Raw genomic sequence first — 25974 nt, 5'->3', positions numbered from 1 at the left:
GTACAAATGGGAAAATAAATAAACATAAATATGGGTTGTATTTACAATGGTGTTTGTTCTTCACTGGTTGCCCTTTTCTTGTGGCAACAGGTCACAAATCTTACTGCTGTGATTGCACTGTGGTTTTTCACCCAGTAGACAAAGGAGTTTATCAAAATTGGGTTTGTTTTCGAATTCTTTGTGGATCTCTGTAATTTGAGGGAAATATGTCTCTCTCTTTCTCTCTCTCGCTCTCTCTCTCTCTCTCGCTCTCTCTCTCTCTCTCTCTCTCTCTCTCTCTCTCTCTCTCTCTCTCTCTCTCTCTCTCTCTCTTTCTATCTGTCTCTTTCAGTGCCTGTGTCAGTGTTTGTCCAAGTGCCGTATGCTGTAGTCACTCTGGCTAATGATGGTCTTTAATGATGCCAAGGCTTTAGCTCAGCAGACTAACACAGTGTGATGCACAGGAGACCCAGGTTCAAATCTAGGTGGTCTGTCTCTCTCACACACACAACACACACAAGAGAGATCCTGTATCACCTCTACAGTGTGTGGAACAATCTGTAACTGGACTCTCTGGTCCCTCTCAGGTCCGCCAGATCGCCTGTCCTCTGGATACACACAGACACCCTGTCATCTCTGTTTTATGAGGCAGCCTGGCCTCAGAGTCATACGTAACATAGTTTACGTATTTCTGGGCACCTCCAAGATGTATTAAACCTACTAATGGTCTAGTTACTTTAGACAGAAACGAAATGGGCGTAATCCACGATCGTCTAGCGATCCAAAAGTTGCATGTTCGAGGCACGTCAGGGACCACTGTAGCAATTTAGCTAATACTTCCCCTAACCCTTCTTCTAAACTTAATCCAATTCACCTAATCTGCTTCGTAAATTCCCCTAACCTTTCATCTAAATTATCCTATACTTTGTAGTCAGTTCACCAAACCACCAATGTAAATTCTCCCCATAATTCTCCTTTGTTGTTACAACGCAACAAGCAACCTGGTCTATACTATACATCCTCCAAGATGTATGACAATTTACATCATCCAATTCGTATGCTATTGTATGAATGGATAAGATGTATGATACTATATATCCTCGGATTCGTATGATATTGTACAACCGCTATTCCATTCATAATGTAACCTAACATACTACTGAATGGAATGTCACAGAATAATACGAATTGCCCAGAGACCACGTTGTATGGAGAGACAGAAATAGGAAACACCTGGTTACGTCACTATGGGGCAAACATAGTCAACTTGTGTGAGCGAATCACACATGGTCTAACGGACTCCTGACACACACACACACACACAGACACAGGGCACACAGCCCCCTCCCATCACTATTTCTATCTACACAGCTGCATAAAAGAGAGAGAGAGAGAGAGAGACGGGTGGAGAGAGCAGCGCGCACACACAACACATGCAGGCAGAACAGCCGAGAAGGCAGAAAAGGACGCACGCACTTCCAGTCACACTCTGGAATAACGGATTAGCCAGTGACATAGCGAGGCAGACGGTGATTATTAGGCTACTACATCTCCATTCAAAACAGGCGGTTTACTAGTACATACAAATCTCTTTTATAGGAACCGGGAGGAATCGCGTCCTGGAATTTTATGCATTTCACCATCCAGCAGTTTGGAAAAAAACAAACAATGCTTTCTGACGGCGACAACTAATTGACAAGGATGACATACCGAGGCAATGACAGAAAAGAGCGACTGAGCCTCTCTCTTTTATCTCATCTTTCTCTCCTCTCTCTTCTCTCCTTTCACGAGAATCTGAGCCCGATAAGCCTTAACGATTCTCACTCACCACGCGACCAGCGTCCGTCAGTAGGGTCACCTTCGGAATTAACGCGGGCTTCTTGTGGGCGTGCGTGGCGTGCGTTAGAGTGAGTGAGTGACCGATAGCCTTTTGGAGAGAGAAAAAAAGAGAGAGTCTGGATTTAAGCACGATCCAACCCTCCAGACAGCAACAGAAGCAGCAGCGGGAGCCGGTCCTCCAGAGTAGCCGTCTGGACTCACCCCCAGTCCCGCAGCCCCATGCAGGATGCCCGGGGGGGAGCGCTGGTCCTGGGGTATCCTCCTGGTCCTGCTCAGCCAGAGTTCATGACGCTCTGGTTGGCTTCATCATGCGTCTCCTGCCCGCTCCAAGCTCCCAATCCCTCCGGCTACTCTTTCTCTTTATCTTCGTGATGGGGGTTGCCCCTTACCCGGCACTCACGGCAGGATGCCCAGACAGGTGTGTGTGTGACGACCAGCTGGTGGTCCAATGCGCTGGGCAGGAGCTCACCCTCTTCCCCAACGACCTCCCTCTAGCCACCCGCCAACTCATCATTTCCAACAACCGCATCGGAGAACTTCCAGCATTACAACTCAACTACCTGTCTGATCTGGTCTACCTGGACGTCAGCAACAACACCCTGACGGAGATCTCCGAGTCCACCTTCGGGAATCTCCGAAAGCTGGCCTACCTTGACCTGTCCTTCAATACACTAACCCAGATTGAGGACCGGACGTTTGGACCGTTGTCAAGCCTCGTGATGCTACGGCTAACAGACAATCTGGGGCTAAATGAGATCCACCCGGACGCGTTCTCAGAAAACATTGCTCTGCAGGTGCTGGATGTTAGTAGGAACAACCTGACGACGCTGAACATCAGCTCTCTGATCGCCCTGCCCTCCCTGCGTTCCCTGGGGCTCAGCGGGAACCCTTGGATGTGTGACTGTGAGACGGAGGACCTCTGCCTCTGGGTCCAGATAGAAGGATTCAAGTTCCAAGGTGAGAATGGGGATGGAGCAGTTGGGGGGAATCTGTGTGTGTGTGTGTGTGTGTGTGTGTGTCTGTGGACCACTGTCCCTGTGTACAGAAAGCAGGATTCAAGTTGTTTTATGTTTGTTTATAGAGTATGGGTGACCTGTGCCAGTGTCTTGCTCATGTGCTTCTATAAATCTCACGTTATCACTGTCTTTAATTCAGCAGCAATAAACGTCCAGTTTGACAGATGCTCAGATAAAGTGCAGTCCTAATACTCAGGTGGTGAGTTATTAGGCCTGTAGCTTAGACTGTTGGCCAGCACCATGTGTTTTGTTATTGTACCATTCTAGCGAGTAAACAGGCAGTTGTCCTCTGCTGGGACGGCGACCCAGCGACGCTCCAAGGTCTTATCACTGCTTATCGTCACATCAACTCATTTAGCTAATTTGATGGTGGGCGCTCAGTCAATAGTCCCTGATGGACGGTTCACTCCGCTCTCTGCTCCCTGCAAGGCACGCCAGCCCTGTTATCACAACACACGCACACGCACACGCACACACACACACACACACACACACACACACACACACACACACACACACACACACACACACACACACACACACACACACACAGAGTCAGAGCTAGAGCCTGAGCCAGATTGAATAATGTCACAGTAGCACAGGGTCCACAGTAATGGATTGGCCTCAAAGTCACAATGATCAGAGGACTTCAACACCCCACACACACTCACTCTCTCACCCTCCCCCTTTCCATTATCCCTCCCAGCCCTCTCACTCTCTCTCCTCTTTTCCTACCTCCCTTCTCACTCACTTTCTCCCTCCCTCTCTCTCCTCTCTCCCTCCCTCCTTCCCTCCCTCTCTCTCTCCCTCTCTCACACCCTCTCTTCTCTCCCTCTCCTCCCCACTCCCTCCTTCTCTCCCTCTCCTCTCTCTAACCTCCACATCACACAAATAACTCTCCCAAAACTCTGCAGAGATGCAGACGTATTCATTCTTAATGTCTATTGACTTTTCACACTATCTACGCCAAGAGCAGGACAGAGAGGAGCCTACAACGACATTATCACTTCTGCTGTCAGTCAGTTAGCCTACTCTCAAAATAGGAGCCTACTGATTTAGGTCTACTAAAGAGAGTAGAACATATATAACAGTCCTACTCACTGGAGGATAGTAGTCTAATTACTGACACTCAGATCAGTGGAGCATCCCACCATGCATCTGCTATGTGAGACTACTACAATAGTCTTCATGAAGAGGATTTAGCCTATTGGCACAGGTGGAAAGTCAGGGTTCCAGGTTCAAGCCTGTAAGTTGCTCTGGATAAGAGCGTCTGCTAAATGACTGAAATGTAAATGTAAATGTAAGCCTGGCTGTACATCTGAGAGGCCAGGGTAGAGGTACAGTATTGACTATGTCCACAGTCAGTGTCAGCAGACCTCTCTATCTTTATCTGTGATTCGGTCCTCTCCTCTCCACCTCTCTCTCACCACTCCTCCTTTCTCGTCGTTCTTCTTTCACTGATTGTTCTCATGCGTCCCGCTGTACCTGATCTCTCTCTCTCTCTCTCTCTCTCTCTCTCTCTCTCTCTCTCTCTCTCTCTCTCTCTCTCTCTCTCTCTCTCTCTCTCTCTCTCTCTCTCTCTCTCTCTCTCTCTCTCTCTCTCTCTCTCTCTCTCTGTCTCTTTCAGTGCCTGTGTCAGTGTTTGTCCAAGTGCCGTATGCTGTAGTCACTCTGGCTAATGATGGTCTTTAGACAGGCCGGACCCTCACACTGCATACAGTTTTGTAAGAGTAGCATGTGTGTGTGTGTGTGTGTCTGTATGTGTGTGTGTGATTCAATCCACCCTAGCGTGTGTGAGTCAGTGTGTGAGGGGTCTCTGGTTGAGGAGACCCTGAGGAGGAGAACCTTTGGGAGAGGGGGAGGAGAGGAGAGGAGAGGGGGAGGAGAGGAGAAGGGGAGGAGGAGAACATAGAGAAAGGAGTGGAGGGGAAAGCAATGAGCTGGCTGGTGAACCTCAACCCTTCTTTGACCCCTCACTCTCCATGCACCTGCATCAGGTCCTGGTTACAGGGAGTCACTGGTACCTTGAACTAGACCAGACACCATGGCAGAGAAAGAGGGGATGAGACTTTATTTTTGTACAGTAATTTTGAGATGAAGCATCTCTCCCTTCTCCTTCTTCTCTCCCTCCTGTAGTATGGGATGACATGGATGTCTATTGATATGGCAGCCATATCATGTACACTAACCAGAGTGACAGTTGGGAGAGAGGGAATGGGGTCAGGAGAAGAGGGAGAGAGAGAGAGGGTGTGTGTGCGTTTGCGTGTGTGTGTTTGACAGGAGTCGGTGTACGTGACTGTGTGTCCTCTGTCTCATGTTATGACTGCAGGGCTGATAGTGTAATGTGTCGTTAGCTTTTACTCTGAGTGTGTGTGTGTTTGTGTGTCTGTGTGTGCGTGCGTGTTTGTTCCACCTGGGCTCCCGATGCTCTAACACGATTACTCAGAGCCCATTTAGAGCGTGTCCCCTCCCCCTTCCTTCTCCATCTCCTCCTCTCCTCTCCCCTCTCCTTCCCTCCTCCCCTCCCCTCCTCTCACTACTGCATGCTATGAAAGAGACCATAGCCACATGAAGTAGGGGTGCTGGTAAATAATAATAATAACATAAATTATATACAGTACCAGTCAAAAGTTTGGACACACCTATTCATTCAAGGGTTTTTCTTTATTTTAACTATTTTCTACATTGTAGAATAATAGTGAAGACATCAAAACTATGAAATAACACATATGGAATCATGTAGTAACCAAAAATGTGTTAAACAAATCAAAATATATTTTATATTTGAGATTCTTCAAAGTAGCCACCCTTTGCCTTGATGACAGCTTTGCACACTCTGTCAGAGGCTGATGTGGATGCGGTGTTGGAGTCAGGCGCAGGACACAGAAGCTTAGTCGATCCGACTTTAATAGTCACAGAGGCAAAATACAAAACAACGGGCCTCAACAAACAGGAGGCGAGCGATTACGCAAACAGTGCGTAAAGTGCGTAAAGCACGAACAACAAGAAAACAATAAACCTACACCAACGGACAGGCGTACAACAACACACAACTACAAACAAAACCAAAGGAAACTTATAGGTGACATAATCAATACATGATATGAAACAGGTGCACCAACCAGACAAAACCAAACAAACATAGAGAACATCAAACGGTAGCAGCTAGTTCTCCGGGGACGACGAACGCCGAAGCCTGCCCGAACAAGGAGGAGGAGCAGTCTCGGCGGAATTCGTGACACACTCCTGGCTTTCTCTCAATCAGCTTCACCTGGAATGCTTTTCCAACAGTCTTGAAGGAGTTCCCACATATGCTGAGCACTTGTTGGCTCATTTTCCTTCACTCTGCGGTCCAACTAATCCCAAACCATCTCAATTGGGTTGAGGTTGGGGGATTGTGGAGGCCAGGGCATCTGATGCAGCACTCTATCACTCTCCTTTTTGGTCAAATAGCCCTTACACAGCCTGGAGGTGTGTTGGGTCATTGTCCTGTTGAAAAATAAATTATAGTCCCACTAAGCGCAAACCAGATGGGATGGCGTATCGCTGCAGAATGCTGTGGTAGTGTCACGCCCTGACTCAGGGGACGCTTAAATGTTGAGTCAGGGTGTGTATGTTCTATGTTGGGTATTTCTATGTTGGTGTTCTATTATGTGTATTTCTTTGTTGGCCGGTGTGGTTCCCAATCAGAGGCAGCTGTCGCTCGTTGTCTCTGATTGGGGACCATACTTAGGCAGCCTATTGGCACTAGTGGGTTGTGGGTTCTTTTTCCATGTTAGGTATGTTGTTTGTGTACCTTGGACTTCACATTTCGTTTCTTGTTTTGTCATTGTGTTTAATAGTCAAATAAACATGTAAGCATATCACGCTGCGCCTTGGTCCGTCCCGTCGATGAACGAACGTGACAGAAGATCCCACCAAACGAGGACCAAGCAGCGTGCCCAGGAAGAGCGAATTGCCATGTCACAGGTGGGCAAATGGTGGTCATGGGAGGAGATATTTGCGGAGAAAGGGCCATGGGCAAAGGTAGATGCCCAGGCAGGAGAGGAGCAACGGCAGCACAGAGGAAGCCGGTCGAGGAAGAAGCCCGAGAGACATCCCCAAGAAATTTTTTTGGGGGGGGCTAAGAGGGTGGTTGGCAGAGCCTAGGGTTAGAGCAGAGCCAACTCCCCGTACTCACACGAGAAGGCGTATGACTGGGCAAGCTCCATGTTATACGGAGCTACGTACTGTGTCGCCAGTGCGCCGGCACAGTCCTGTACGTCCTGTGCTTGCACCACGCACGTGCCGTGCGAAGATGGGCATCCAGCCAGGACGGGGTGTGCCGGCTCAACACTCCTGGTCTCCAGTACGCCTCCTCGGTCCCGCGTATCCTGCGCCAGTTCTACGAGCTGTATCGCCAGTGCGCGTGCACAGCCCAGTGCGTCCTGTGCCAGCGCCCCGCACGTGTAGTGCGAAAGTGGGCAGCCAGCCAGGACGGGTTGTGCCAGCTCTCCGCTCCAGACCTCCAGTCCGCCTTCGCAGTCCGGTCCGGCCCGTTCCTGCTCCTCGCACCAGGCCAGTGGTGCGCTTCACCAGCCCGGCCCGGCCTGTTCCTGCTCCTCGCACCAAACCAGTGGTGCGTGTTCCCAGCCCGGCCCGGCCTGTTCCTGCTCCTCGCACCAAGCCAGTGGTGCGCGTCACCAGCCCGGTCCGGCCTGCTCCGGCCCCTCGCACCAAGCCAGTGGTGCGCGTCGCCAGTCCCGGCCCGGCCTGTTCCTGCCCCTCGCACCAAGCCAGTGGTGCGCGTCGCCAGTCCGGCCCGGCCTGTTCCTGCCCCTCGCACCAAGCCAGTGGTGCGCGTCGCCAGTCCGGCCCGGCCCGTTCCTGCTCCTCGCATCAAGCCAGTGGTGCGCGTCGCCAGTCCGGCCCGGCCCGTTCCTGCTCCTCGCACCAAGTAGGGCTATCTTCTGTATTTGTGGAATTTCTTTCCTTCTTAATGCATTTGAGCCAATCAGTTGTGTTGTGAGAAGGTAGAGAGGCTACCTTGTCACAACACAACTAATTGGCCCAAACGCATTAAGAAGGAAAGAAATTTCACAAATTAACTTTTAACAAGGCACACCTGTTAATTGAAATGCATTCCAGGTGACTACCTCATGAATCTGGTTGAGAGAATGCCAATAGTGTGCAAAGCTATCATCAAGGCAAAGGGTGGTTACTTTGAAGAATCTCAAATATAATATATATTTTGATTTGTTTAACACTTTTTTGGTTACTACATGATTCCATATGTGTTATTTCATAGTTTTGATGTCTTCACTATTATTCTGCAATGTAAAAAATAGTAAAAAATAAAGAAAAACCCTGGAATGAGTAGGTCTGTCCACACTTTTGACTGGTTCTGTATATATAAATATAAAAGGCCTTTATTACTCCTGCATTATTACATACAGCCGGAAATAACTTTTGGATATCAGAGCGGCGGTAACTCACCAGCATTTAGACCAGAAATATAACTTTCCTGAATTGGATGCTTTGTTCGTACCCCCCAAGATGATTGAACTTATCCCAGAGGCTGCTCCAAGACGCCGCCGGAGGAGAAGAGGTATTCAGAGTGGACTTTTAGTCCGACTCAGGAGGCGTGCACACCATCCACCGCTTCTGAGTATATTACTTGCTAATGTTCAGTCCTTGGACAATAAAGTAGACGAACTCAGGGCGAGGATCTCCATCCAGTGAGACATCAGGGACGGTAAGATACTCTGTTTATGGAATCATAGCTCTTTCCGGTTATACAGTCCCAATCCATACAGCCAGCTGTGTTCTCAGTACATCGTGCAGATAGGAATAAAGAACTCTTCGGGAAGAAGAAAGGCGGAGGTGTATGTTTCATGATTAACTACTCATGGTGTGATTGTGGTAACGTACATGAACTCAAGTCCTTTTGTTCACCTGACCTAGAATACCTCACAATCAAACGCCAACCGCATTACCTCCCGAGATAATTTTATTCGGTCATCGTCACAGCCGTGTATATTCCCCCTCAAGCCGATACCACGACGGCTCTCAAGGACCTACACTGGACTTTGTGCAAACTGGAAACCGCATATCCTGAGGCCGCATTTATTGTAGCTGAGGACTTTAATAAAGCAAATCTGAGGAAAACGCTACCAAATTTTTATCAACACATTGCCTGCAATACTTGCACTTCAAAAACTCTCGACCATTGTTACTCTCCCTTCCGGGATGGCTACAAGGCCCTCCCCTGCCCTCCCTTTGGCAAATCAGATAAGGACTCCATTCTGCTCCTCCCTTCCTATAGGCAGAAACTCAAACAGGAAGTACCCGTGCTAAGGGCTATTCAACGCTGGTCTGACCAATCGGAATCCATGCTTCAAGATTGTTTTGATCACGCAGAATGGGATATGTTCCAGGTTGCCTCTGAGAGTAATATTGACGTATACACTGACACGGTGACTGAGTGTATAGGGAATGTGTATAGGGGATGTTGTTCCCACTGTGACGATTAAAACCTATCCAAACTAAAAACATGGCTATATGGCAGCATTTGCGCAAAACTGAAAGCACGAACCACCACATTTAACCACGGCAAGTTGACTGGGGATATGGTCGAATACAGACAGTCCAGTTATGCCCTCCGTAAGGCAATCAAACAGGCAAACCGTCAGTACAGAGACAAAGTGGAGTCACAATTCAATGACTCAGATATGAGACATACAGTGAGGGAAAAAAGTATTTGATCCCCTGCTGATTTTGTACGTTTGCCCACTGACAAAGACATGATCAGTCTATAATTTTAATGGTAGGTTTATTTGAACAGTGAGAGATAGAATAACAACAAAAAAATCCAGAAAAACGCATGTCAAAAATGTTATAAATTGATTTGCATTTTAATGAGGGAAATAAGTATTTGACCCCTCTGCCAAACATGACTTAGTACTTGGTGGCAAAACCCTTGTTGGCAATCACAGAGGTCAGACGTTTCTTGTAGTTGGCCACCAGGTTTGCACCCATCTCAGGAGGGATTTTGTTCCACTCCTCTTTGCAGATCTTCTCCAAGTCATTAAGGTTTCGAGGCTGACGTTTGGCAACTCGAACCTTCAGCTCCCTCCACAGATTTTCTATGGGATTAAGGTCTGGAGACTAGCTAGGCCACTCCAGGACCTTAATGTGCTTCTTCTTGAGCCACTCCTTTGTTGCCTTGGCCGTGTGTTTTGGGTCATTGTCATGCTGGAATACCCATCCATGACCCATTTTCAATGCCCTGGCTGAGGGAAGGAGGTTCTCACCCAAGATTTGACGGTACATGGCGCCGTCCATCGTCCCTTTGATGCAGTGAAGTTGTCCTGTCCCCTTAGCAGAAAAACACCCCCAAAGCAGAATGTTTCCACCTCCATGTTTGACGGTGGGGATGGTGTTCTTGGGGTCATAGGCGGCATTCCTCCTCCAAACACATTGAGTTGAGTTGATGCCAAAGAGCTCGATTTTGGTCTCATCTGACCACAACACTTTCACCCAGTTCTCCTCTGAATCATTCAGATGTTCATTGGCAAACTTCAGACGGGCCTGTATATGTGCTTTCTTGAGCAGGGGGACCTTGCGGGCGCTGCAGGATTTCAGTCCTTCACGGCGTAGTGTGTTACCAATTGTTTCCTTGGTGACTATGGTCCCAGCTGCCTTGAGATCATTGACAAGATCCTCCCGTGTAGTTCTAGGCTGATTCCTCACCGTTCTCATGATCATTGCAACTCCACGAGGTGAGATCTTGCATGAAGCCCCATGCCGAGGGAGATTGACAGTTATTTTGTGCTTCTTCCATTTGCGAATAATCACACCAACTGTTGTCACCTTCTCACCAAGCTGCTTGGCGATGGTCTTGTAGCCCATTCCAGCCTTGTGTAGGTCTACAATCTTGTCCCTGACATCCTTGGAGAACTCTTTGGTCTTGGCCATGGTGGAGTGTTTGGAATCTGATTGATTGATTGCTTCTGTGGACAGGTGTCTTTTATACAGGTAACAAGCTGAGATTAGGAGCACTCCCTTTAAGAGTGTGCTCCTAATCTCAGCTCGTTACCTGTATAAAAGACACCTGGGAGCCAGACATCTTTCTGATTGAGAGGGGGTAAAATACTAATTTCCCTCATTAAAATGCAAATCAATTTATAACATTTTTGACATGTGTCTTTCTGGATTTTTTTGTTGTTATTCTGTCTCTCACTGTTCAAATAAAATACCATTAAAATTATAGACTGATAATTTCTTTGTCAGTGGGCAAACGTACAAAATCAGCAGGGGATCAAATACTTTTTTCCCTCACTGTATGTAGCTGGTACTCCAGACAATCACGGATTATAAAGGGAAAACCAGCAACGTCGCAGACACCGACGTCTTGCTTACGGACAAGCTTTACACCTTCTTCGCCCACTTTAAGGATAACACAGTGCCGCCGAAGCGGGCCGCTCCTGAGGACTGTGAGCTCTCGTTCTCCATGGCCGATGTGAGTAAGACATTTAAGGGATTTAACCCTCGCAAGGCTACCGGCCCAGATGGCATCCCTAGCCGCATCCTCAGATCATGCGCAGACCTGCTGGCTGGAGTGTTTACGGATGTATTACATCTCTCCCTATCCCAGTCTGCTGTCCCCACTTGTTTCAAGATGTCCACCATTGTTCCTGTACCCCAAAAAGCGAAGGTCACTGAACTATATGACTATCGCCCGTAGCACTCACTTTTGTCATTATAAAGTGCTTTGAGAGGCTAGTTAAGGATCAAATCACCTCCACCTTGCTCGACACTCTAGACCCACTCTAATTTGCATACCGCCCCAATAGATCCACGGATGATGCATATTATTATTATTATTATTATTTTTTTATTTTTTTTTATTATTATTTTTTTTTTTTTTTTTGGGGGATGGATCAGCTTAATATTGCAGATAGATTGTATCTTCTATCAATGTAATTGTCTGCATCACTTCCAATCCCCCATGTTTTTTTATTTTTTATATATATATTCCCCTTTATTACTTTTCAACCCCACCATCCTTTCCCTACTTGGAGTAAATTAGTGAACAACAACGCCCAGTCCTTTATTTCCGGTCTATACTTACTATCTACACCTTATAGACAGAGTTAATTTTACAATAATTCTATATCTATCTATATATATATATATATTTATTTTTTTGCTCCTAAACTTCTTCTACTCTCAACCTCTCCGATCATTTTCATGATGTCCATCCGGTTTGCTTCTAAATGCCATATCTTTCTAACTGTGCTCTTTCCCAAAAAGCTCCCAACATACAACCTATATACTTATTATGGACACAGTATGCTTACATTATTAGCTATCTTTGTTATTATTTGTTGTTATTTGTTATTAGTCCCATCCTTCAACTCTATTCAATACCTCCCACCTATCTCTTAACACCATCCATATAGGATTTCTATTTGCCATATATATTTCAACCATACTGTGATGTTTTACAAAAGTTCTGAACCTTTCTATTCTCATTGCTTCTACAGATTGTGAATTAAAAATAAACATTTTTGCTAAAAGTATTATTATATTATTGATTGATTGACTATGACTTTTCAGATCACCCAGTAATGCTATCTGCAAGGTTAGTTCCAGGTAAATATTGCAATCCTTTAGCCATTCCTGGACCTGTGTCCAAAAACAAGCTACAAATGGACAGAACCAAAACAAATGATCTAATGATTCTATCTCTTCACAGCAAAATCTGCAGAGCTGGGAAGATTGTATCCCCCATATAAATAACATTCTATTGGTAGCAAGAATTTTATATAATAATTTAAATTGAAAGATTCTAATTTTTGAATCCGGTGTCGTTTTTGCGTGTCAGTTCATAAACACTATGCCATGGGATCGGTACGTCAAAGATCTCTTCCCAACTATTTTGCAATCTATATGGGACTGCTGTCAATCCTTTGGTCCTTAAGTGAAACTGATATACTTTTTTATTTATCACAGTTTTCCCTTAACCAATTATGTTCTTTAATGCAAGGCCGACAGACAAGTTCCTTACTTTCTCCCCCTTCAACTTTCCTCTTCCACTTTTGCGGTAAGGCTGCAATTATTTGGTTGTAATTTTGGGTAGAGCAGACATTTCCATATGTTTTTGTTAGCTGCATGTGCGACATAACTCCACCAGTCCTACCGATGATATCATTTACGAAGATTATACCTTTTTTAAACATTCTGTCAAAAAATAAAGGTTTTTTGTCAATTAGTATATTTGAATTTAACCACAATATTTGTTGCATTATTTGTTCTGTCGTTTCTGGAGGATTAAATTGAAATTGCAACCAACTTTCTATGGCTTGTTTTAGAAATAGTGACATTTGGGAGATTATTTCCTTTTCAAATAACTGAAAGTGAGAGGTTGTAATCTGAATAAAGGGAAAAAGGCCTTTCTTGAACAGTGGGTGAGACAATCTTACTAATTTGCTTGAGAACCAGTTCGGATTTAAGTATAACTTTTGGATGACTGAAGATTTTAGTGATAGGTCTAATGCTTTAATATTTAATAATTTCTGTCCTCCGAATTCATATTCATTATATAAATATGCTCTTTTAATTTTGTCTGGCTTGCCGTTCCAAATAAAATTGAATATTTTTTTTCTCATATAATTTAAAAAAACTGTTTGCTAGGCGTAGGCAAGACCATAAGCAAATAGGTAAACTGGGATAATACTAAAGAGTTAATCAGGGTGATTTTTCCACAAATTGACAGGTATTTTCCTTTCCATGGTAGTAAGATCTTATCTATTTTTGCTAACTTTCTATTAAAATTTATTGAAGTGAGATCATTTATTTCCTTTGGGATATGTATTCCGAGTATATCCACATCACCATCAGACCATTTTATTGGTAAACTACATGGTAATGTAAAAATTGTATTTTTTAGTGATCCAATACGTAATATAGTACATTTGTCATAATTTGGTTTTAATCCAGAGAGGTTAGAAAATGTATCTAGATCCTCTATGAGGCTGTGGAGGGATTCTAGTTGTGGATCTAAAAGAAAACATGAATCATCTGCGTACAATGACACCTTTGTTTTTAAGCCCTGTATTTCTAATCCTCTGATATTATTATTGGATCTGATTTTAATAGCTAACATCTCGATGGCCACAATAAATAGATATGCCGATAGTGGACAACCTTGTTTCACTCCTCTTGACAGTTTGAAACTTTCTGAGAAATAGCCATTATTTACTATTTTACACCTAGGGTTACTATACATGATTTTGACCCATTTTATAAGAGATTCTCCAAAATTGAAATGCTCCAGGCATTTATATATAAATTCCAGTCGAACTTTATCAAATGCCTTTTCGAAGTCTGCTATGAATAGCAGGCCTGGTTTCCCATATTTTCCATAGTGTTCTATTGTTTCCAATACTTGCCTTATATTATCTCCAATGTATCTTCCATGTAAAAAACCTGTCTGATTAGAATGAATAATATCCGACAATACCTTTTTAATTCTATGCGCTATACATTTTGCTAGGATTTTTGCATCACAACACTGAAGTGTAAGGGGCCTCCAATTTTGTAAATGGACTGGATCTTTATATTTTCCACTTGTATCCTGTTTCAGTAATAATGAGATCAGACCTTCTTCTTGAGTGTCAGATAATCTACCATTTACATAGGAGTGGTTAAAACATGCTAATAACGGTCCTCTTAGTATATCAAAAAAGGTTTGGTATACCTCGATTGGTATGCCATCCAACCCTGGAGTTTTCCCGGACTTAAAGTCTTTAATTGCATCCAGAAGTTCCTCCTCTGTAATTTCACCTTCACATGAGTCTTTCTGTGTGGCTGTTAATTTGACATTATCAATAGGAAAAAAATCTCTACAATTAGCTTCAGTTAGAGGAGATGGAGGCGACTGAAAAGAAAACATATGCTTAAAATACTTTGTTTCTTCCTTCAAAATATCATTAGGTGAATTATGGGTGACTCCGTCAATTGTAACCAGTTTCATTAAGTTCTTTTGGTAGCATTCCTATGTTGAAGATTAAAAAGAATTTTGTGCATTTTTCCCCATATTCCATCCAGTTTGCTTTATTTTTATAATATATTACACTTGATCTTTCTTGAATAAGTTTTTCCATTTCTTTTTGTTTTTCCTCTAATTTATTCTGAGCCTCTATGTTACAGTTTTTATTGCCATCTATCTGTTCTGTTAGACTTTCTATTTCCTTTCTTAGTATAAACTCTTTTGACCTAAATTGCTTTTGTTTTCGAGATGAGTACTGAATTGCATGGCCTCTAAAGGCACATTTAAAGGTGTCCCATACAATGAGGGGATTCGCTGTACCTATGTTATGTTGGAAAAAGTCAGTTATAAATTCCTTTGTTCTAATTATAAATAAATTATCATCTAATAGGCTTTGATTAAATTTCCAATATCCTCGCCCACGTGGAATTTCAGTCAGAGTAATGTATATGCCTATTATATGATGGTCCGACCGCATTCTGTCCCCTATCAACACTTTTTTTTACTTTTGGTGCCAACGAGAATGAGATAAGAAAGAAGTCAAGACGACTAGCTTGATTCAGTCTCCGCCATGTATATCTCACTAGATCAGCATATTTAAGCCTCCATATATCTACTAGTTCTAATGTATCCATGACATTCACAATTTCCTTAAGAGCATGTGGGTGATTGTTTGTGGTGTGATTTCCTTTTCGGTCCATTGAGCTATTTAAAACAGTATTATAATCCCCCCACCATAAAATATTGTCTTGAGTTGCTTGCAGGCTTGATAATTTATTATATATATTGTCAAAGAATTGTGGATCATCATTATTTGGTCCGTAAAGGTTAATGAGCCATATCTGTTTATGGTCCAATACCATATTTAAAATAATCCATCTACCTTGCGTATCTATTTGGACAATTTGCACATTCGGATCGAAATTACTATTAATTAATATCATCACCCCTTTTGAATTTCTTTGCCCATGGGAGAAGTATATTTCCCCCCATTCTTTTTTCCACGCTACTTCATCTCGAATTGTTGAATGAGTTTCCTGTATACAATAGATATTATATTCCTTCTCTTTGAGCCATGTAAATATTGTTCTTCTTTTGTTATTATCAGCTAAGCCATTACAATTATAACTGGCTATACTTATTTCACCATACACCATAATGAGATACAAGTTTCAAGTCTATTTATCATTATATATGTTTGTAAATTTACCAATAAAAAATAGCGTAATGATTGAGTGTCCATATAGCTGTACCGTGATATTTGCATTGCTACGGAGTAACCCTTCAATTGTTCTCCACTAATTCCCCCGCTAAAGCCCCCTCCCCATCCCAAGTTGAGCCGTCATCCCAGTGATCAGCATCCCCCCACGTCCCTCCGTATCCCTAAGGCCCCGAGAGGCCAGGACCCATCCATCGAAAACAGCACACAGTGCCACCCACAAAACAGAAGCAGGTTAACCGCCAAAAGCATTTCCAATGCTTTCACCTCTATATATACAGTGGGGAAAAAAAGTATTTAGTCAGCCACCAATTGTGCAAGTTCTCCCACTTAAAAAGATGAGAGAGGCCTGTAATTTTCATCATAGGTACACGTCAACTATGACAGACAAAATGAGAAAAAAAAATCCAGAAAATCACATTGTAGGATTTTTTATGAATTTATTTGCATATTATGGTGGAAAATAAGTATTTGGTCAATAACAAAAGTTTCTCAATACTTTGTTATATACCCTTTGTTGGCAATGACACAGGTCAAACGTTTTCTGTAAGTCTTCACAAGGTTTTCACACACTGTTGCTGGTATTTTGGCCCATTCCTCCATGCAGATCTCCTCTAGAGCAGTGATGTTTTGGGGCTGTCGCTGAGCAACACAGACTTTCAACTCCCTCCAAAGATTTTCTATGGGGTTGAGATCAGGAGACTGGCTAGGCCACTCCAGGACCTTGAAATGCTTCTTACGAAGCCACTCCTTCATTGCCCGGGCGGTGTGTTTGGGATCATTGTCATGCTGAAAGACCCAGCCACGTTTCATCTTCAATGCCCTTGCTGATGGAAGGAGGTTTTCACTCAAAATCTCACGATACATGGCCCCATTCATTCGTTCCTTTACACGGATCAGTCGTCCTGGTCCCTTTGCAGAAAAACAGCCCCAAAGCATGATGTTTCCACCCCCATGCTTCACAGTAGGTATGGTGTTCTTTGGATGCAACTCAGCATTCTTTGTCCTCCAAACACGACGAGTTGAGTTTTTACCAAAAAGTTCTATTTTGGTTTCATCTGACCATATGACATTCTCCCAATCCTCTTCTGGATCATCCAAATGCACTCTAGCAAACTTCAGACAGGCCTGGACATGTACTGGCTTAAGCAGGCGGACACGTCTTGCACTGCAGGATTTGAGTCCCTGGCGGCGTAGTGTGTTACTGATGGTAGGCTTTGTTACTTTGGTCCCAGCTCTCTGCAGGTCATTCACTAGGTCCCCCCGTGTGGTTCTGGGATTTTTGCTCACCGTTCTTGTGATCATTTTGAGCCTACGAGGTGAGATCTTGCGTGGAGCCCCAGATCGAGGGAGATTATCAGTGGTCTTGTATGTCTTCCATTTCCTAATAATTGCTCCCACAGTTGATTTCTTCAAACCAAGCTGCTTACCTATTGCTGATTCAGTCTTCCCAGCCTGGTGCAGGTCTACAATTTTGTTTCTGGTGTCCTTTGTCAGCTCTTTGGTCTTGGCCATAGTGGAGTTTGGAGTGTGACTGTTTGAGGTTGTGGACAGGTGTCTTTTATACTGATAACAAGTTCAAACAGATGCCATTAATACAGGTAACGAGTGGAGGACAGAGGAGCCTCTTAAAGAAGAAGTTACAGGTCTGTGAGAGCCAGAAATCTTGCTTGTTTGTAGGTGACCAAATACTTATTTTCCACCATAATTTGCAAATAAATTCATAAATAATCCTACAATGTGATTTTCTGGATTTTTTTTTCTCAATTTGTCTTTCATAGTTGACGTGTACCTATGATGAAAATTACAGGCCTCTCTCATCTTTTTAAGTGGGAGAACTTGCACAAATAGTGGCTGACTAAATACTTTTTTTCCCCACTGTATATATATCTATATAACTATTATATTTTTTTTATTATGCATATCCTATTTTCCATCATTATCAATTAATATGCGTAATAATGTCGGCAGTTCACGCATAGGATTCTAACATATAACCAGGATTGCCATTGTATTACATTTAATTCATTGACAAGCAATTATTATCCTAGCAAATAATTCCCGCGGTCCATCCCATACCCCCCCAACATCCCCACCCCCCACAACAGATGCCAGACCAGCACACACGCACATACTCACATACTCCAACACACTCAACCCCCCTCCTCCACAATCCACCATAAAATCCGATACTCAACGGCTGTTATATCCCAGAGCCCAACTCGAGAAATAACTTGATCTACGAGTGCACATACAGTTAAAGCTGATTGAGAAAGCATGCAAATTGAGCAGAAATTGACAACAATGTGAGATTTGATTAATCTACTTAATCTATGTCAAGTCCTAGGTGATGGAGATCAGATCCACCCTCTTCACCTGAGACACAAACACTCTGATCCCCTGTTGTAACCATTTTCCCAAGTATCTCCATGCGGTCAGACCTTTGATTATTTTGTGCCACCTGGGCCACAATGATAAACCCCCTCTCTGATTGTCCGAGTGTGACCCCCTCCCCATGGGTTACTGCAGCCAGTGTTGCCAGCACTGCCACTACCTGGGTGGGCGTACCCCACCGGAATCCCCACCGGCTAGGTAAAAGGTCGTCCCAGATGGGATAAGGCAGGATGATGCAATTGCCATCGCACTACACCCTGCCTTATCCCATCTGGCCAAGAGGAATACCTATGTAAGAATGCTGTTCATTGACTAAATCTCAGCCTTCAACACCCTCCAAGTTCATCATTAAGCTCGGGGCCCTGGGTCTAAACCCTGCCCTGTACAGCTGGGTCCTGGACTTCCTGACGGGCCTCCCCAGGTGATGAAGGTAGGCAACAACACCTCCACTAAACTGATCCTGAACACAGGAGCCCCACAAGGGTGGGTGCTCAGCCCCCTCCTGTACTCCCTTTTCACCCATGACTGCGTGGCGTTTTACGTCTCCAACTCAATCATCAAGTTTGCAGACGACACAACAGTGGTAGGCCTGATTACCAACAACGATGAGACAGCCTACAGGGAGGAGGTGAGGGCCCTGGCAGAGTGGTGCCAGGAAAATAACCTCTCCTTCAACAAAGCGAAGGAGCTGATCGTGGAATTCAGGAGACAGCAGAGGGAGCACGCCCCCGTCGACATCGATGGGGCCGCAGTGGAGAAGGTGAAAATCTTCAAGTTCCTCGGCGTACACATCACTGACAATCTGAAATGGTCCACCCACACACACACAGTGTGGTGAAGAAGGCGCAACAGCTTTTTGCAAATGTATTAAAAATAAAAAACAGAAATACCTTATTTACATAAGTATTCAGACCCTTTACTATGAGACTCGGAATTGAGCTCAGGTGCATCCTGTTTCCATTGATCATCCTTGAGAGGTTTCTACAACTTGATTGGAGTCCACCTGTGGTAAATTCAATTGATTGGACATGATTTGGAAAGGCACACTCCTGTCTATATAAGGTCCCACAGTTGACAGTGCATGTCAGAGCAAAAACCAAGCCATGAGGTCAAAGGAATTGTCCGGAGAGCTCCGAGACAGGATTATGTCAAGGCACAGATCTGGGGAAGGGTACCAAAACATTTCTGCAGCATTGAAGGTCCCCAAGAACACAGTGTCCTCCATCATTCTGAAATGGAAGAAGTTTGGAACCACCAAGACTCTTCCTAGAGCTGGCCACCCGGCCAAACTGAGCAATCGGGGGAGAAGGGCCTTGGTCAGGGAGGTGACCAAGAACCCGATTGTCACTCTAACAGAGCTCCAGAGTTCCTCTGTGGACATGGGAGAACCTTCCAGAAGGACAACCATCTCTGCAGCACTCCACCAATAAAGCCTTTATGGTAGAGTGGCCAGACAGAAGCCACTCCTCGGTAAAAGGCACATGACAGCAAACTTAGAGTTTGCCAAAAGGCACCTAAAGACTCTCAGACCATGAGAAACAAGATTCTCTGGTCTGATGTAACCAAGATTGAATTCTTTGTCCTGAATGCCAAGCGTCATGTCTGGAGGAAATCTGGCGCCATCCCTCCGGTGAAACATGTTGGTGACAGCATCATTCTGTGAGGATGTTTTTCAGCGGCCCAGACTGGGAGACTAGTCAGGATCGAGGGAAAGATGAACGGAGCAAAGTACAGAGACATCTTTGATGAAAACCTGCTCTAGAGCGCTCAGGACCTCAGACTGGGGCGAAGGTTCACCTTCCAACAGGACAATGACCCTAAGCACACAGCCAAGACAACGCAGGAGTGGCTTCGGGACAAGTTTCTGAATGTCATTGAGTAGCCCAGCCAGAGCCCGGAATTGAACCCGATCTAACATCTCTGGAGAGACCTGAAAATAGCTGTGCAGCAACGCTCCCCATCCAACCTGACAAAGCTTGAGAGGATCTGCAGAGAAGAATGGGAGAAACTCCCCAAATACAGGTGTGCCAAGCTTGTAGCGTCATACCCAAGAAGACTCAATGCTGTAATCGCTGCCAAATGTGCTTCAACAAAGTACTGAGTAAAGGGTCTGAATACTTATGTAAACGTTTTTTATTTTGTATAAATTTGCTAACATTTATAAAAACCTGTTTTTTCTTCAGAATGATGGGATACTGTGTGTAGATATATGAGGAAATTAAAAAAATATATATATTTAGAATAAGGCTGTAACGTAAAAAAAGAAAGGGGTCTGAATACTTTCCGAATGCACTGTATATATATATATATATTTGCTACTGCTCGACTAAAGAAATCTCAGCCGACCAACAGCCTATTGACCAAACAATCGACTAGTCAACTAAATGGGGTCAGCCCTAATACAATTTGATTTGATTTTGATTGGATTTGTATGAGCGGAGAACAATACACGTCAGCGATGGAGGGAGAGTGACAGGGAGGGAGAGATGGGTGGGAGTGAATGGGATCGGAGAGATAGTGTAGAGCTGAGACAATCATGAGATAGAGCTGCAACTGTGTACCAAAGGAAGGGGGAGGAGAGGACAGAGAAAGGGCTAAAGAGAATCAGGCAGATCTTGGGCATTGAGTGCTGTGCCTCGAGGAATGCTTAGTTTAAGAGAAAGGTAAGAGAAAGACACTGGGTAAGAGAGGAAGGGAGGGAAAGTATAGTACAGTATGTCTCTCTCTCTGTCTCAGTCATGGGACGATAGAGTGGAGTGTCTGGTCACCCAGGCTGTGTCCTCTGAGGCATCTAGTGACCTGGACTGGGTGGTTGTTGGTAGTGTGGAAGAGGAAAATTGCATTTGTTATCTTCTATGGCCTGAAGAAGGGACAGGTCATTCTGTTCCTCTTAGTTTCTGTAAGATTGCTAAATCGCACTGTTTCAAATTGCCCTTTAAGTTTTTGTAGTCTATTTTATAACAGAGTGGAATGTCCTTGGGATGATTTGTCTTTCTCTCTCCTTTACTATCTGTGGTGATAAGCAGGAGTACCGGACCCATTTGAAGGGCATGTGAAACGCCCCACCCATCCTTGGTCTATATAATATGCATGTGAGAAGAAAGAGCAAGTTCAATTGAATGCATGTTCAAATAAAGCTTTTTTTATATTGAGATTGGACTGCCTCATGAGTAGGGCTGACCCCAATTAGTCGACTGGTCGAATGTTTGGTCGTAAGGCTGTTGGTTGAACAATATTATTTTCGACCTAGACCTAAAGCCTAAAGCCAATTTATGCTTGATTCGAAAATGTGGTCGGAGGCTCCATAAGGAGGGTGTGACGCATTTGCGGAGCCTCCAGAGGCACGCAGAGGCCAAATCGAGCTCTGTACGGCATCGCCATGCGCCTCCCAATTTTTTTTACAATGCAGAGAGCTCTGTATAGCTCCGCATTGACATGATTGGTTGACAGTAGGTGGGAGCGGTACATCCTGTATAAACACAAACTCACTTCCTTGACAACAGCTCTGCACTGCTCCGCGAAGCGCAAGAAGTCGGCTTGAACATGCGCCCAGATGCATTATGCACTTCTCTCTCCAGAATGCGCTCTCTCCTGCCAATTTGTGCACATTCATTGTTTCATAACTTCATTGTGTGAATTGTTTGAATTTGAATGTTAGTGTATATCAATTCCCCATTACATATATCACCAGTAGTACATTTACCATTAATTCCTATAATTTCTAATGTACAATGTTTGTTACTTTGGTTATGGTCATTTCTTTTAATGCATTCAATATTATTATTCCAGTCTTCCTGTTCACATTGTCGGAGTGGACAATGGAGTTCACAACCTATGCTGCATTTGTGAGAAACAAGTTCTGTCAATTTAGTCATTGTCTTTTGTTTGGAGCGCTCCTGTCAATGTTGAGTAAGAAGTAGGCCTATAGCTACCTGGCCTGCGCGCAAATGTAGGCATATAAATGTGCCCATTTGGAGATCTGATACTTTTTCTGATTGGCTTAATGCACCACCAATAATGACCTGTGGAGCTTCTCAAAGTAATGTTTTCTTCACCTCAAACAGCAAGCAAATGAAGTCGGTTTTAACAGCCATTGAGAATTACAATCGTTCTTCAATGTATTTGAAAAATCTTTCCAGCTCTCTCCCTTTTGATAACCACTCAGCGTGAAAGGGAGAAATGTCATGCTCTGATCCAGTGGAAACGTCATAAAATAGGCTTCTTATCAGTGCTTGACTTGGATTGAAAAACGTTCCAGTACTCATTTTGGATGCTGGTACTGTTCATATTTAGGTGCAGGAGCTTCACAATACCTTTAAACTAATATTCTATAAGAGGAATAGGACCTCAATGTCACGCCCTGACTCAGAGGATGCTTATATGTTGAGTCAGGGTGTGTATATTCCTTGTTGTGATTTTCTATGTTGTATTTTCTATGTTTAGATCTAGTAGGTATAGATCTATGTTGGCCGGTGTGGTTCCCAATCAGAGGCAGCTGTCGCTCGTTGTCTCTGATTGGGGACCATACTTAGGCAGCCTATTGGCACTAGTGGGTTGTGGGATCTTGTTCCGTGTGAGGTATGTTGTTTGTCTACCTTGGACTTCACGTTTCGTTTCGTTTGTTGTTTTGTCGTGGTGTTTATTCAATATAAATAAACATGTATGCATATCACGCTGCGCCTTGGTCCGTCCCGTCTGTAAACGATCGTGACAGAAGATCCCACCAAACAAGGACCAAGCAGCGTGCCCAGGAAGAACGAATAGCCATGTCACAGGTGGGCAAATGGTGGTCATGGGAGGAGATATTTGCGGGGAAAGGGCCATGGGCGAAGGTAGATGCCCAGGCAGGAGAGGAGAAACGGCGCCAACCGTGCCGACGACGGAGACCCGAGAGGCAACCCCAATACATTTTTTTGGGGGGGCACACGGGGTGGATGACGAGGCTACAGGAGGCTAAAAGGGAGAAGGAAAGTGTAGAGGCACGGCGAGAGGAGCTGGTTAGGCAGCAGAAGGAGTGGGGGTTAATAAAGAAACCCAGTCCCGCTCCTCGCAACAAGCAAGTGGTGCGTGTCGCCAGTCCGGTCTGGCCCATTCCTGCTCCCCGCACTAAGCCAGTGGTGCGCGTCGCCAGCCTGGTCCGGCCTGTTCCTGTCCCTCGCACCAAGCTAGTGGTGCGCGTCGCCAGCCCGGCCCGGCCTGTTCCTGCCCCTCGCACCAAGCAAGTGGTGCGTGTCACCAGTCCGGTCCGGCCTGTTCCTGTCCCTCGCACCAAGCCAGTGGTGCGCGTCGCCAGCCCGGCCCGGCCTGTTCCTGCCCCTCGCACCAAGCTAGTGGTGCGCTTCGCCAGCCCGGTCCAGCCTGTTCCTGCCCCTCGCACCAAGCCAGTGGTGCGCGTCGCCAGCCCGGCCCGGCCTGTTCCTGCCTCTCGCACCAAGCCAGTGGTGCGCGTCGCCAGCCCGGTCCGGCCTTTCCTCGCACCAAGCCAGTGGTGTGCGTCGCCAGCCCGGCCCGGCCTGTTCCTGTCCCTCGCACCAAGCCAGTGGTGCGCGTCGCCAGCCCGGCCCGGCCTGTTCCTGCCCCTCGCACCAAGCCAGTGGTGCGCGTCGCCAGCCCAGTCCGGCCTGTTCCTGCTCCTCGCACCAAGCCAGTGGTGCGTGTGTCCAGTCCGGCACGGCCCGTGCCTGTTCCACCGGTGCCTGGTTCGGCACCGGTCAGCTGCTTTACTCCGGAGCCAGAGCAGTCCGCTCCACTGGTGCCCAGTTCAGCTCCGGTCAGCTGCTCGACTCCGGAGCCAGAGTAATCCGCTTCACCGGGGTCCAGTCCAGCTCCGGTCAGCGGCTCCACTCCGGAGCCAGAGCAGTCCGCTCCACCAGGGTCCAGTCCAGATCCAGTCAGCGGCTCCACTCCGGAGCCAGAGCAGTCCACTCCACCGGTGCCCAGTCCAGCTCCGGTCAGCGGCTACAGTCCGGAGCCTGAGCAGTCCGCTCCACCGGTGCCCGGTCCAGCTCCGGTCAGCGGCTCCAGTCCAGACCCAGACGTCAACCCCTCTCCAGGTTCTGGGTCTCCCACACCAGGGTCCAGACAGGGCTTTGAGTATAGTGGGAGGAAGGAGAGGGGAAGCAACGCGCCGAGGTCTAGACCAGACCAGGGGCACAACAGGGAGGCGAAGAGTGAGAGGTCGTCATGCCCTGAGCCGGGTCCGCCTCCGAGGCAGAATGCCCACCCGGCCCCTACCTTGTTATGTGTATGTTGTGCGGTCGGAGTCCGCACCTTTGGGGGGGGGGGGGGTACTGTCACGCCCTGACTCAGAGGACGCTTATATGTTGAGTCAGGGTGTGTATATTCCTTGTTGTGATTTTTTATGTTGTATTTTCTATGTTTAGATCTATTAGGTATAGATCTATGTTGGCCGGTGTGGTTCCCAATCAGAGGCAGCTGTCGCTCGTTGTCTCTGATTGGGGACCATACTTAGGCAGCCTATTGGCACTAGTGGGTTGTGGGATCTTGTTCCGTGTGAGGTATGTTGTTTGTCTACCTTGGACTTCACGTTTCGTTTCGTTTGTTGTTTTGTCGTGGTGTTTATTCAATATAAATAAATGCATATCACGCTGCGCCTTGGTCCGTCCCGTCTGTAAACGATCGTGACACTCAAGCAGTAGAACATTTGAGTTGCCCGTACTCAGCGCCGGTGAGCTCCTGTCCAAGTCAAGCACTGCTTCATATCCCTTGCGCAAATAGCCTACAGCTGTGTCTGTCCAGAGCTCACTGCTGTTGGAAACTCTGAGGGCCCAGAATATTTTATACAATGTTGCAAGTTCACTAGCACAAGCTTTTGGGCTGGATGGAAGTTAGTAGTTGATACAATGTTTCAAGTTTGTTGCAGACAGTGTAGCCAATGTGATTTAGAGGATATTTATTTTTATCAGGATATTTTCTACCTGCAGGATGGAATGTTTTTATTTGTTGGCTTTATGGAGGCTATTTTTACATAGTTGGCAATGGCAATAGAAGTTATTTTTTTTTATTTTTTTTGGGGGGGGGGTAGATCAGCTTAATATTGCAGATAGATTGTAACTTCCATCAATGTAATTGTCTGCATCACTTCCATTCCCCCATGTTTTTTATATATACAGTGGGGAGAACAAGTATTTGATACACTGCCGATTTTGCAGGTTTTCCTACTTACAAAGCATGTAGAGGTCTGTAATTTTTATCATAGGTACACTTCAACTGTGAGAGACGGAATCTAAAACAAAAATCCAAAAAATCATATTGTATGATTTTTAAGTAATTAATTTGCATTTTATTACATGACAGAAGTATTTGATCACCTACCAACCAGTAAGAATTCCGGCTCTCACAGACCTGTTAGTTTTTCTTTAAGAAGCCCTCCTGTTCTCCACTCATTACCTGTATTACCTGCACCTGTTTGAACTCGTTACCTGTGTAAAAGACACCTGTCCACACACTCAATTAAACAGACTCCAACCTCT

At 45.3% G+C, this 25974-nt stretch overlaps 1 protein-coding gene across 1 annotated transcript in view; it reads left to right on the top strand.

The window, feature by feature from the left end:
• The first annotated feature begins 1446 nt into the window (after positions 1-1446).
• Positions 1447-25974, top strand: part of LOC121539816 (leucine-rich repeat-containing protein 52-like) — a 57564-nt gene continuing 33036 nt past the window's right edge. Inside the window, exon 1 of the mRNA XM_041848484.2 lies at positions 1447-2775. Within this exon, the coding sequence (XP_041704418.1) occupies positions 2127-2775 (649 nt within the window). The 5' untranslated portion in view covers positions 1447-2126. The remainder of the gene's footprint in view (positions 2776-25974) is intronic.

The sequence above is a fragment of the Coregonus clupeaformis genome, chromosome 26 (genome assembly GCF_020615455.1).
Source record: "Coregonus clupeaformis isolate EN_2021a chromosome 26, ASM2061545v1, whole genome shotgun sequence".
Taxonomy (NCBI): Eukaryota; Metazoa; Chordata; class Actinopteri; order Salmoniformes; family Salmonidae; genus Coregonus; species Coregonus clupeaformis.
The sequence above is the reverse complement of the archived record's forward strand: the minus strand, read 5'-3'. Positions and strand labels throughout refer to the sequence as shown.